Source organism: Salmo trutta, unplaced genomic scaffold (assembly GCF_901001165.1).
Source record: "Salmo trutta unplaced genomic scaffold, fSalTru1.1, whole genome shotgun sequence".
Classification (NCBI taxonomy): domain Eukaryota; kingdom Metazoa; phylum Chordata; class Actinopteri; order Salmoniformes; family Salmonidae; genus Salmo; species Salmo trutta.
The window spans coordinates 14,603,224-14,617,596 of NW_021822911.1; the positions used below are offsets into that span (position 1 = coordinate 14,603,224).

At 43.4% G+C, this 14,373-nt stretch overlaps 1 protein-coding gene across 1 annotated transcript in view; it reads right to left on the reverse strand.

Moving 5' to 3' along the window:
- Window positions 1-1,692: 1,692 nt before the first annotated feature.
- LOC115186635 (zinc finger protein 271-like) overlaps window positions 1,693-14,373 on the reverse strand; it is a gene marked incomplete at both ends in the record, with an annotated part of 48,887 nt that continues 36,206 nt past the window's right edge. The window contains one exon of the mRNA XM_029746203.1: window positions 1,693-2,908. Within this exon, the coding sequence (XP_029602063.1) occupies window positions 1,693-2,908 (1,216 nt within the window). The remainder of the gene's footprint in view (window positions 2,909-14,373) is intronic.

The following is a 14,373-nucleotide window of genomic DNA, read 5'->3' on the forward strand; positions in this document are numbered from 1 at the left end:
AAGACAGGAAGCAAACCAAAAAGGTGGAGCAACTAAAGGTGTTGACTCTCCACATGTATCAAGACAACTGGAGCACTGGGCCAGACACTCTTAAATAGAACCTGGACCAGCTCAGGTGAAACACCTTCCCACTAACGAGATGGACAAGCCAGCACAGGTGTAACACATACTGACTAATGAGGTGACACCAATCAATGCGTCCTACGTGCTAACGAGCTAGACGTGCTGACGGAGCTAGACGTGCTAACGAGCTAGACGTGCTAACGAGCTAGACGTGCTGACGAGTTAGACGTGCTAACGAGCTAGACGTGCTAACGAGCTAGACGGGCTAACGAGCTATAGGTGCTAAATGTGCTAACGAGCTAGACGTGCTAACGGGCTAACGGGCTAGACGGGCTAGACGTGCTAACGGGCTAGACGGGCTAACGAGCTAGACGTGCTAACGGGCTAGACGTGCTAACGAGCTAGACGGGCTAACGAGCTAGACGGGCTAACGAGCTAGACGTGCTAACGAGCTAGACGTGCTAACGAGCTAGACGGGCTAACGAGCTAGACGGGCTAACGGGCTAGACGGGCTAACGGGCTATATGGGCTAACGAGCTAGACGGGCTGACGAGCTAGACGGGCTAACGGGCTAGACGCGCTAACGAGCTAGACGGGCTAACGGGCTAAAGTCCAAACTCAAAACATAAATGGAAAAACCAAAGCCTGTAACACCTTTCCCCCTTAAGACAACAAATATATCCTATATTTTTGATGGACAAGTTGATGGACATTTCTCATTATAATCAACTACAATGCTTCACCTTCACCAATATAAACATGGTGTCTACTGGCGGTCAACAATTAAAATCACGTATTTAAATAATAATATACAATCATATTATTTTTCTTCTTCTTTCTTCCTAAAACTCACTACCTTCTAGAACCCTCGTCCCCTTGGAACGAGCCCAAAAATAAACTCAAATCAAATTGTCACATGCGCCGAATACCTAACAGTGAAATGCTGATATACGAACCCCTATCCAACAGTGCAGTTTCAAAAACATACAGAAAAAAATAAGAGATAAAACTCATCTCCAACACGGAAAAACACATAAACTACTGCAGCATAAATACTGGAGGCTGAGACAGGAGGGATCAGAAGACACTGTGGCCCCATCCGATGATACCCCCGGACAGGGCCAAACAGGCAGGATATAACCCCACCCACTTTGCCAAAGCACAGCCCCCACACCACTAGAGGGATGTCTACAACCACCAACTTACCGTCCGAAGACAAGGCCGAGTATAGCCCACAAAGATCTCCGCCATGGCACAACCCAAGGGGGGGGGGGGCATTTGTTGCATTTTGATTCCAGTGGGTCACCAATGTGGTAAGTGTAACACAACTCTTTTTTTGTTAGTCACTTTTTGTTAAATCTCATAAATAGTAACTCTTCCATTTCAGAGCCTGGATTTTGCCCTTGAGGCTAATATCCATATCATGTTGAAATCAATAGAACAGGGAACAAACGTTTAGGGTTCTACATTGTGACATCATTAAAATACTCCTACTACAATGTTAAAACATTCTACATTGTGACATTAATTCATTGATATCATGAAACAACTCCTTCTTGTATGTATTTTCTGATATTTGATCAGAGATCTTTAATCAGATTATCTCTGGTCACAGTTATGGGATTTCTCTCCTGTGTGTGTTCTCTGGTGTTTAGTCAGATTGCTAGATGCGGCAAAACTCTTCCCACATTGACCACAGATATAAGGTTTCTCTCCTGTGTGTGTTATCTGGTGTAGAGTCAGATTGCTAGATGCAGCAAACCTCTTTCCACATTGACCACAACTATAAGGTTTATCTCCGATGTGTTTTCTCTGGTGTAATGTCAGATGGCCAGATTGAACAAAACTCTTCCCACATTGATCACAGCTATAAGGTTTCTCGCCTGTGTGCGTTCTCTTGTGTCTGGTCAGAATGCTAGATGTATTAAAGCTCTTCCCACATTGATCACAGCTATAGGATTTCTCTCCTGTGTGTATTCTCTGGTGCACTGTCAGTTCTCCAGAACGACCAAAACTCTTCCCACATTGATCACAGCTATAAGGTTTCTCTCCTGTGTGTGTTCTCTTGTGTCGAGTCAGAATGCTAGATGTATTAAAGCTCTTCCCACATTGATCACAGCTATAGGATTTCTCTCCTGTGTGTATTCTCTGGTGCACTGTCAGATGGCCAGATTGACCAAAACTCTTCCCACATAGACCACAGCTATAAGATTTCTCTCCTGTTTGTATTCTCTGGTGCATTGTCAGATGGCCAGATCTACTGAAACTCTTCCCACATTGATCACAGCTATAAGGTTTCTCTCCTGTGTGTGTTCTCTGGTGTTTAGTAAGACCCCCAGACTCAGTAAAAGTCTTCCCACAATGATCACAGCTACACGGTTTCTCTCCTGTGTGTGTTCTCTGGTGTGATGTCAGATTGCCAGATTGAGCAAAACTCTTCCCACATTGATCACAGCTATAGGGTTTCTCTCCTGTGTGTATTCTCTGGTGTGATATGAGGCTGGTTGACCGAGCAAAACTCATCCCACATTTAGTACAGCTAAAAGATTTCTCTCCTGTGTGTATTCTCTGGTGCACTGTCAGCTCTCCAGATTGACCAAAACTCTTCCCACATTGATCACAGCTATAAGGTTTCTCTCCTGTGTGTGTTCTCCGGTGTACAGTCAGAGACCCAGATGAAGAAAAACTCTTCCCACATTGATCACAGCTATATGGTTTCTCTCCTGTGTGTGTTCTCTGGTGTTGAGTCAGATGGCAAGATTGACCAAAACTCTTCCCACATTGATCACAGCTATAAGGTTTCTCTCCTGTGTGTGTTCTCTGATGAATTTTAATGCCTGATGAGGTGAATCTCTTCCCACAGTCAGAGCAGCAGTGAGTTCTCTTCCCTGTGGATATCTGCAGGTGTTTCTTGAGGTGTTCTGATCTGGAGAGACTCTTCTCTGCCTCGTCAGCATCATGATGTTGTTGGGGCTCCCCAGAGGATCCACGACTGTCCCGCCTCTCTCCTGTGTGAATTACAAAGTCAGACAGATGGTTAAAGGCCCACAACAGCAGAAATCCATTGTTTTTTTGAGGTAAAAGGTGATGTCCAGATCATACCCATGAAGTTGTACAACAATTGACATCTGTTAAGTTATTTGACCATTAAGACAGTCAACTTAGCAACAATCATATTTTGTCTTGTTTTCACATTAGTAGTAACTAGAAATAAGTTATTAAAGTTGTTGAAACTCTAAGCAGTGTACCAGATGACTTTTGGTCTCCAATATAGGACCCTTTCTGTGTTTGCTAAAATTGCAGCACGAGGGCAATGCACACACAATTTGATTGCAGAAACTCCTCTAATGAGGAAACCCCTAGTTATGGATGTAGTATATCTGGTAATGAGGAAACCACTAGTTATGGATGTAGTATATCTGGTAATGAGGAAACCACTAGTTATGGATGTAGTATATCTGGTAATGAGGAAACCACTAGTTATGGATGTAGTATATCTGGTAATGAGGAAACCACTAGTTATGGATGTAGTATATCTGGTAATGAGGAAACTACTAGTTATGGATGTAGTATATCTGGTAATGAGGAAACCACAAGTTATGGATGTAGGATATCTGGTAATGAGGAAACCACTAGTTATGGATGTAGTATATCTGGTAATGAGGAAACCACTAGTTATGGATGTAGTTTATCTGCCTGGAGCAAAAAATAGTGAGCAAAGATTTTCGTTTTTCACAATGTATTCTGAATATTACAGCGCAAGATCAGGAGTGCTACTCAAGGAAACTCACATTAAGTTCTGTGTCTATTCACTAATTCACCACCGTGGGGGAAAACTCAGGGGAGTTCTCATAGGCTGACAGCAAAAATAGCCTCCATTTACATGTTGCTTATAAGTGCATTTCACATTAAATATGGATTATAATTGTAGGGCTCGCTTGAATCACCTGCTTAATATGTTTGTGTTATTGTCGCAAATCAACTGCTTTATACTTAAACACTTCAACCAGTAAAATGCTCTTTGGCTAGCTTTGCCATCAGCCTGACAATAAGGGTTTGTACACTAAGTGTTTAACAAATTGGCCCATAACTTCACCTAACAATAACATAGACCTTGTGTAGGACCCATAACTTCAACTAACAACATAGACCTACTGTAGGACCCATAACTTCCCCAAACAACAACATAGACCTACTGTAAGACCTACTGTAGGGCCCATAACTTCACCTAACAACAACATAGACCTACTGTTGGACCCATAACTTCCCCTAACAATAACATAGACCTACTGTTGATAGAAGAATTGATATGTTTAAAGTAATGACTAAAGTATTCCATCCTGAAAACTGTAGAACTGTATGACATGTGTTAAGATCATAAGACTATAATCTGATGATGATGTGTGTGTTGGAGAAGACTTGTAAAATAGTATTCATTTATTGAGTTAATGTTGAATAATAGAAGGGAACATTCAACATTTGTGAGTGTGTTTCAAAGTAGGTTAGAGAAATATTGACGGTTAGGAGGGAACATGTCTGTGAGGGTTTGTAGGAAACAAGTTGATCTATTTCTCTGAAGAAATAGTCGACACTGAGCTCCTTGAAGGGAAGTAAGCCAGGCGCTGCGAAACCACAGAGGTTTCCTGTTTTGAGCCAGACTTGTCAGTTGCAGACATGAAGATAGAGGAACCCGGTTAGACAGAAGGAGCTATCAAAGTAGAACATTGCGACAGAGTTAATGAGGAGGGCATTTATAAAGTGAATGATATAACCAAATGTGAGGAATAAAAGGCTATGTGCATTGTATGATTTTCATTTTTCAGAGAGCTCTCAGAATAAAGGACTGATCTATTGCAGACTGAGACTTTGTCTAATTCTTCATTAACCAGAGCCTTACAACCTCTGGGAATTGGTCAAAGCTTGAGTGATAGTTGAGTTCAACCATTGAGATGGCAAAATTCTCGCGACAGAAGGACCTCGGCATTACTCTGGACCCTGATCTCTCTTTTGACGAGCATAAAGACTGTTTCAAGGACAGCTTTTTTTCCATCTATGTAACATTGCAAAAATCAGAAATGTTCTGTCCAAAAATGATGCAGAAAAATTCATCCATGCTTTGTCACTTCTAGGTTAGACTACTGCAATGCTCTACTTTCCGGCTTCAGTTAGTGCTAAATATGGCTGCTAGAATCTTGACTAGAACCAAAAAATGTGATCATATTACTCCAGTGCTAGCCTCTCTACACTGGCTTCCTGTTAAGGCAAGGGCTGATTTCAAGATTTTACTGCGAACCTACAAAGCATTCCATGGGCTTGCTTCTACCTATCTTTCCGATTTGGTCCTGCCGTACATTCCTACACATACACTACGGTCACAAGACGCAGGCCTCCTAATTGTCCCTAGAATTTCTAAGCAAACAGCTGGAGGCAGGGCTTTCTCCTATAGAGCTCCATTTTTATGGAATGGTCTGCCTACCCATGTGAGAGACGCAGACTCGATCTCAACCTTTAAGTCTTTATTGAAGACTCATCTCTTCAGTAGGTCCTATGATTGAGTGTAGTCTGGCCCAGGAGTGTGAAGGTGAACGGAAAGGCACTGGAGCAACGAACCACCCTTGCTGTCTCTGCCTGACAGGTTCCCCTCTCTCCTCTGGGATTCTCTGCCTCTAACCCTATTACAGGGGCTGAGTCACTGGCTTACTGGTGCTCTTCCATGCCGTCCCTAGGAGGGGTGCGTCACTTCAGTGGGTTGAGTCACTGACGTGGTCTTCCTGTCTGGGTTGGCGCCCCCCCTTGGGTTGTGTCGTGGCGGAGATCTTTGTGGGCTATACTCGGCCTTGTCTCAGGATGGTAAGTTGGTGGTTGAAGATATTCGTCTAGTGGTGTGGGGGCTGTACTTTGGCAAAGAGGGTGGGGTTATATCCTGCCTGTTTTTCCCTTTCCGACGGTATCATCAGATGGGGCCACAGTGTCTCCTGATCCCTCCTGTCTCAGCCTCCAGTATTTATGCTGCAGTAGTTTATGTGTCGGGGGGCTAGGATCAGACTGTTATATCTGGAGTATTTATCCTGTCTTATCCGGTGTCCTGTGTGAATGTAAGTATGGTCTCTCTAAATCTATCTTTTCTTTCTCTCTCGGAGGACCTGAGCCCTGGGACCATGCCTCAGGACTACCTGGCATGATGACTCCTTGCTGTCCCCAGTCTACATGGCCGTGCTGCTGCTCCAGTTTCAACTGTTCTGCCTGCGGCTATGGAATCCTGACCTGTTCACCGGATGTGCAACCTGTCCCAGACCTGCTGTTTTCAACTCTCTAGAGACAGCAGGAGTGGTAGAGATACTCTCAATGATTGGCTATGAAAAGCCAACTGACATTTACTCCTGAGGTGCTGACCTGTTGCAACCTCGACAACTACTGTGATTATTATTATTTGACCATGCTGGTCATTTATGAACATTTGAACATCTTGGCCATGTTCTGTTATAATCTCCACCCGGCACAGCCAGAAGAGGACTGGCCACCCCTCATAGCCTGGTTCCTCTCTAGGTTTCTTCCTAGGTTTTGGCCTTTCTCTGGAGTTTTTGCTAGCCACCGTGCTTCTACACCTGCATTGCTTGCTGTTTGGGGATTTAGGCTGGGTTTCTGTACAGCACTTTGAGATATCAGCTGATGTAAGAAGGGCTACATAAATACATTTGATAGGATATGAAATTTGATTTAACCACAACATAGACCTACTGTATGACCCATAACTTCACCTAGCAATAACACAGACCGACTGTTGGACCAATAACTTCAACTAACAACATAAACCTACTGTAGGACCCATATCTTCACCTAACAACATAAACCTACTGTAGGACCCATAACCTCATCAAAAATCAACATAGACCAACTGTAGGACCCAATTTAATCCTATAATTGGCCTATAGTAATCTGTACTTAATCCTATAATGGCCTATAGTAATCTGTATTAATCCTTTAATGGCCTATAGTAATCTGTATTAATATTATAATAGCCTACATTAATCTGTATTAATCCTAGAATGGCCTACAGTAATCTGTATTCATATTATAATGACCTATAGTAATCTGTACTTAATCCTATAATGGCCTAAGGTAATCTGTATTAATATTATAATGGCCTATAGTAATCTGTACTAATATTATAATGGACTATAGTAATCTGTACTTATTATTTTCTGTAAATAATGTATAGGCGCGCCACCAATATAATTGATCCAAGGAACTAGAGGGGAGGGAAACCCCCCCCCCAGAGGAAACATTTACATTTTTTTTAATTTTTTTTTTTACATTTTTAGTCATTTAGCAGTCGCTCTTATCCAGAGCGATTTACAGTAGTGAATGCATACATTTTATACATTTTTTTCCCCCGTACTGGTCCCCCGTGGGAATCCAACCCACAACGCTTTTTTTTCTCTTTTTTTTCGTACTGGTGGGAATCGAACCCACAACCCTGGCGTTGCAAACAACTGAGCCACACGGGACCACAGGGAAGAACTTAGATTTGGAAACAATGGTGGAGTAAAGCCGAGGGAATATGGTTATTAGCATAAAGGGGAGGGACTATGACACTTGTATAAGCATGAAACTGTATAATAGGAGTGGACTGAGACTGAGTCCGGCAGTTGCTCCATGGACCAGCTCGGCTTGTTACTTTGTAATAAAGTCTATTTGGGGAATGACAGAATATTTCCACAACAGTTTATAAACATTGGAGTAAAAAAATGCTTATTTGGGGTTCTGATGAGGAATGACAGTTTTTTTTCTTTTTAGATTTTACCCCTTTTTCTCCCCAATTTCGTGGTATCCAATTGGTAGTAGTCTTGTGTCATCGCTGCAACTCCCTTACGGATTCGGGAGAGGCGAAAGTCGAGAGCCATGCGTCCTCAGAAACACAACCCAACAAAGCCATGCTTCTTGACACAATGCACATCCAACCCGGAAGCCAGCCGCACCAATGTGTCGGAGGACACCGTACACCTGGCGACCTGGTCCCATGGGCCTCCCGGTAGTGGCCAGCTGCGACAGAGCCTGGGCACAAACCCAGAATCTCTGGTGGCACAGCCAGCACTGCGATGCCTTAGACCACTGCGCCACCCGGGAGGCCTGGGGTATGACAGTTGAACTCAACTCAAAAGGCATGCGTTATATTCTTCAAGAATCAATGGCTATAAATAAATAATTATACAGTCTAAATATGGATGTAGCAATTGCAGATTTCCCCTTTAACACCACACATCAATTCAACAACTGCAGAGTTTGTGCCTCTGTATTTAAGACACTACTTACTAGTGTTAATCAGGGAACGGTTTCTCAAAACCATCTTATTGCTAAGTTCACCGTTAGAACCATTGGACGCCTTAAGATGCGTTTGGGAAACCGGGCCCAGATATCCTGTTTCCTCCTCTTCTTCCTCCTCCTTTTTGGATGTGACAGTCATCTCCCCCTCCTCCTCTTTCACTCCAAAAAATGCTTCCCCCTCTCCTTTTACTGTAACATCCTCCTCTTCTTTCACTCTGAACGCGTCTTCCTCTTCTTTCACTGAAACGTCTTTCTCTTCTTCTTTCACAGTAACAGCTTCACCATCTACTTGTTTTTGTATTGAAACAGCCTCCTCTTCCTCCTCCGCTTTGACGAGAGTTTCTTTCTCCGTCCAGCAGGCCTCTTCTTTGGCAGGAGGAGAGTAGCTCAGTGAGCGCATGGTCGGAGATGTTAGCTAGCTAGGCTAATGCTAACTTAACCAGCCCGCTAGCTGACCAATAACAACACCACTGTAAATATGAAATTAAATCTGATAACTAACTAGACGACAGAAGTGGGTTTAAAACAGTGGCAAATATACACTAAAGCGTCTAAAGAGCTTTATTGGTTCGGCTATTTTGTCTAGCAAGCTAACGAGGTGGCTGAATAACTGTTGCTACTGTTGAAAGAAGCGTTCCATCCACTACATTATACGTCACACCGACAGCGTCGCCTTAAAGCCCCACATGATGTATTGTTACACCATGTAGGAGCAGTATAGACCTAGTCTGTTCATTATATACATCTACATGATGTATTGTTACACCATGTAGGAGCAGCATAGACCTAGTCTGGTCATTATATACATCTACATGATGTATTGTTACACCATGTACGAGCAGTATAGACCTAGTCTGTTCATTATATACATCTACATGATGTATTGTTACACCATGTAGGAGCAGTATAGACCTAGTCTGTTCATTATATACATCTACATGATGTATTGTTACACCATGTAGCAGCAGTATGGAGGTCAGTGGGGGACAAAATTGTTGACACCCTTGATAAAGATGAGCAAAAACGACTCTATAAAATAAAGAATTCAAATACTGAGCTATATTGTATAAAAAATAAAGGGAAATTATATTATTTTATGCTAATACAATTGCTCAGAGAAAAATATATAGTTTAATAACATGGAATTCTCAAAAGGTAGGGGTCTGAATTATTGCTACCCATGTTTTCAATACTCCAGCACTCTCCCCTTGGGAAGATAATGACAATCAAATGTTTTATGAGATTAGAGAACACATTGGGTGGGACCTTAGACCCTTCCTCCATACAGATTCTCTCCATGTCCTTGTTTAATTTAGTCTGTCTTATGGACTGCCCTGTTCAATTCAAACCACACGTTTTCAATGGAGTTCAAGTCCGAAGACTGAGATGGCCATTGAAAATGTTGATTTTTGTGCCCAAATAACCATTTCTTTGTGGATGTTGATGTGTCTTGCTGGAAGATCCCCTTATGGCCAAGTTTCAGCCTCCTAGCAGAGAAGTAACCAGGTTTTGGGCTAAAATATCCTGGTAGTGGGTAAAGTTTATTTATTTCATACAGTAATTTTTGCTCATCATTATCAAGGGTACCAATAACTAGGTGCTTATTTTGATATCTAGTTATTTGACTGAATCAGAAATACAGATGTGGAGTAGATGTAAAGTTCGTTTTAAATTCTCATAAAAAAACTGAACTAATCAAACAACACTTGTTGCTCTTTGTACGTGTTGATATAATATTGTTATTTAATGGAGAGGAAAAAACGTTTCCATAAACTGCTTTATAATATTATAATTCAATGAGGAAGAAAAAAAGTTTTCCCTCCTCAACTGCGTTTCCTCCCTCCAGACAGCAGATGGCGATATGTGTCTTTCAGGCGATGTTTCTAGTGTGACGTATAATCTAGTGGACGGAACGCTTCTTCAACAACTGCAGCCACCTCGGTAGCTCGCTAGCCGACAAAGTCTGAACATTCAAGTTCTTTAGACAATTTCGTGGTTCATTTACCACTTTGCTTTAAACATACTTATGTGGAAACAACTAGCTACCCCATTTAATTGAATATTTACGTTGTAAGTCAACTAGCTGGCTGGTTAAGTTAGCACTAGTCTAGTCGCTAATGCTAACTAGCTATTATCCCCGACCATGAGTTCACTAAGCTACTCTCCTCCTGTTAAAGAAGAAGAGGTCTGCTGGACGGAGAAAGAAACTCTGGTGAATGAGGAGGAGGAAGAGGGACTTTGGCTCAACGTTGTCGTGAAAGAGGAAGAGGAGGGTGTCACACTACAAAGACAAGTAGAGGGTGAAGCTGTTACCGTGAAAGAAGAAGAGAAAGACGTTACAGAGAAAGACGCATTCAGAGTGAAAGATGAGGGGGATGTTACTGTGAATAAAAAGGAGGATGATGCAGTTTTTGGAGTGGAGGATGAAGTGAAAGAAGATGAAGACGTTTTTGGAATGAAGGATGAAGAGGGGGAGATTACTGTCACATTAGAGGAGGACGAAGAAGAGAAGTCTGGAGATCTGATTAACACCAGTAAATACAGTGAGTACTATCTAATAAAACAGGGACATTGATCTGATTAACACCAGTAAATACAGTGAGTACTATCTAATAAAACAGGGACATTGATCTGATTAACACCAGTAAATACAGTGAGTACTATCTAATAAAACAGGGACATTGATCTGATTAACACCAGTAAATACAGTGAGTACTATCTAATAAAACAGGGACATTGATCTGATTAACACCAGTAGATACAGTGAGTACTATCTAATAAAACAGGGACATTGATCTGATTAACACCAGTAAATACAGTGAGTACTATCTTATAAAACAGGGACATTGATCTGATTAACACCAGTAAATACAGTGAGTACTATCTAATAAAACAGGGACATTGATCTGATTAACACCAGTAAATACAGTGAGTACTATCTTATAAAACAGGGACATCGATCTGATTAACACCAGTAAATACAGTGAGTACTATCTAATAAAACAGGGACACAAACTCTGCAGTTGTTGAACTAATGTGTGATTTTTAAAAGGGCATTCTACATTTGAATATGTTTTTGTACTGTCGGAATTGTTCATGACGTCCTCCAGTGATTTAAAAAAAACTTTTCCTGTTGAAAGTGATATAAATACAGTGAAGTATAAACACACTAAAAGGAAACAAATAAATGTTATTGAGCAAAATAGTGTTTTTTTAGACAACTGCAAACTAGAAGGAGTTAGTGATGTCATAGTAAGGCCTTCAAGGAGTTGGCTTGATGGGAAGTTGTGATGTCATCCAATAGGAGACTGATCTTCATGTGAATATTCATTATTCTTTTTAAAATCCTTCATGTTCTGTCAAGTTGGTTGTTGGTCATTGCTAGAAAGCCATTTTCTCGTCTTGCATTGACTTTCAAGACGATTTAAGTCCAAACTGTAACTAGGCCACTCAGGAACATTCAATGTCATCTTGGTAAGCTCCTCCAGTGTAGATTTGGCCTTGTGGTTTAGGTTATTGTCCTGTTCGGACAATTTTTTTGTATTCAGATCTCTGAAATGCTCTCTAACTACGTAACATTTATTGTCTCCTTATGTTACGCTGGGAAAACAGTTTTCATGGGCACAGAAATCCTAAATCATTTCAGTTTACTAAATCCAATGGTTCTAACCGAGAGTCACCTTAACTTTATTGACACCCAAATGGATACTGTCATTAATGCGGTTCTTCAATAATTACACATAATACTTAATTTTACATTTTACATTTAAGTCATTTAGCAGACGCTCTTATCCAGAGCGACTTACAAATTGGTGCATTCACCTTATGATATCCAGTGGAACAACCACTTTACAATAGTGCATCTAAATCTTTTAAGTGGGGGGGGTTAGAAGGATTACTTTATCCTATCCCAGGTATTCCTTAAAGAGGTGGGGTTTCAGGTGTCTCGGGAAGGTGGTGATTGACTCCGCTGTCCTGGCGTCGTGAGGGAGCTTGTTCCACCATTGGGGTGCCAGATCAGCGAACAGTTTTGACTGGGCTGAGCGGGAACTGTGCTTCCTCAGAGGTAGGGAGGCGAGCAGGCCAGAGGTGGATGAACGCAGTGCCCTTGTTTGGGTGTAGGGCCTGATCAGAGCCTGAAGGTACGGAGGTGCCGTTCCCCTCACAGCTCCGTAGGCAAGCACCATGGACTTGTAGCGGATGCGAGCTTCAACTGGAAGCCAGTGGAGAGAGCCGAGGAGCGGGGTGATGTGAGAGAACTTGGGAAGGTTGAACACCAGACGGGCTGCGGCGTTCTGGATGAGTTGTAGGGGTTTAATGGCACAGGCAGGGAGCCCAGCCAACAGCGAGTTGCAGTAATCCAGACGGGAGTTGACAAGTGCCTGGACTAGGACCTGCGCCGCTTCCTGTGTGAGGCAGGGTCGTACTCTGCGAATGTTGTAGAGAAAGAACCTACAGGATCGGGTCACCGCCTTGATGTTAGTGGAGAACGACAAGGTGTTGTCCAGGGTCACGCCAAAGTTCTTAGCACTCTGGGAGGAGGACACAAGGGAGTTGTCAACCGTGATGGCGAGATCATGGAACGGGCAGTCCTTCCCCGGGAGGAAGAGCAGCTCCGTCTTGCCGAGGTTGAGCTTGAGGTGGTGATCCGTCATCCACACTGATATGTCTGCCAGACATGCAGAGATGCAATTCGCCACCTGGTTATCAGAAGGGGGAAAGGAGAAGATTAATTGTGTGTCGTCTGCATAGCAATGATAGGAGAGACCATGTGATGATATGACAGAGCCAAGTGACTTGGTGTATAGTGAGAATAGGAGAGGGCCTAGAACAGAGCCCTGGGGGACACCAGTGGTGAGAGCACGTGGTGCGGAGACAGATTCTCGCCACGCCACCTGGTAGGAGCGACCTGTCAGGTAGGACGCAATCCAAGCGTGGGCCGCGCCGGAGATGCCCAGCTCGGAGAGGGTGGAGAGGAGGATCTGATGGTTCACAGTATCAAAGGCAGCAGATAGGTCTAGAAGGATGAGAGCAGAGGAGAGAGAGTTAGCTTTAGCAGTGCGGAGAGCCTCCGTGACACAGAGAAGAGCAGTCTCAGTTGAATGCCCAGTCTTGAAACCTGACTGATTAGGATCAAGAAGGTAATTCTGAGAGAGATAGCAGGAGAGCTGGCCAAGGATGGCACGTTCAAGAGTTTTGGAGAGAAAAGAAAGAAGGGATACTGGTCTGTAGTTGTTGACATCGGAGGGATCGAGTGTAGGTTTTTTTCAGAAGGGGTGCAACTCTCGCTCTCTTGAAGACGGAAGGGACGTAGCCAGCAGTCAAGGATGAGTTAGGGGAGAAGGTCTCCGGAAATGGTCTGGAGAAGAGAAGAGGGGATAGGGTCAAGTGGGCAGGTTGTTGGGCGGCCGGCCGTCACAAGACGCGAGATTTCATCTGGAGAGAGAGGGGAGAAATAGGTCAAAGCACAGGGTAGGGCAGTGTGAGCAGGACCAGCGGTGTCGTTTGACTTAGCAAACGAGGATCGGATGTCATCGACCTTCTTTTCAAAATGGTTGACGAAGTCATCCACAGAGAGGGAGGAGGGGGGGAAGGGGGAGGAGGATTCAGGAGGGAGGAGAAGGTAGCTTCCTAGGGTTAGAGGCAGATGCTTGGAATTTAGAGTGGTAGAAAGTGGCTTTAGCAGCAGAGACAGAAGAGGAAAATGTAGAGAGGAGGGAGTGAAAGGATGCCAGGTCCGCAGGGAGGCGAGTTTTCCTCCATTTCCGCTCGGCTGCCCGGAGCCCTGTTCTGTGAGCTCGCAGTGAGTCGTCGAGCCACGGAGCAGGAGGGGAGGACCGAGCCGGCCTGGAGGATAGGGGACAGAGAAAATCAAAGGATGCGGAAAGGGAGGAGAGGAGGGTTGAGGAGGCAGAATCAGGAGATAGGTTGGAGAAGGTTTGAGCAGAGGGAAGAGATGATAGGATGGAAGAGGAGAGAGTAGCG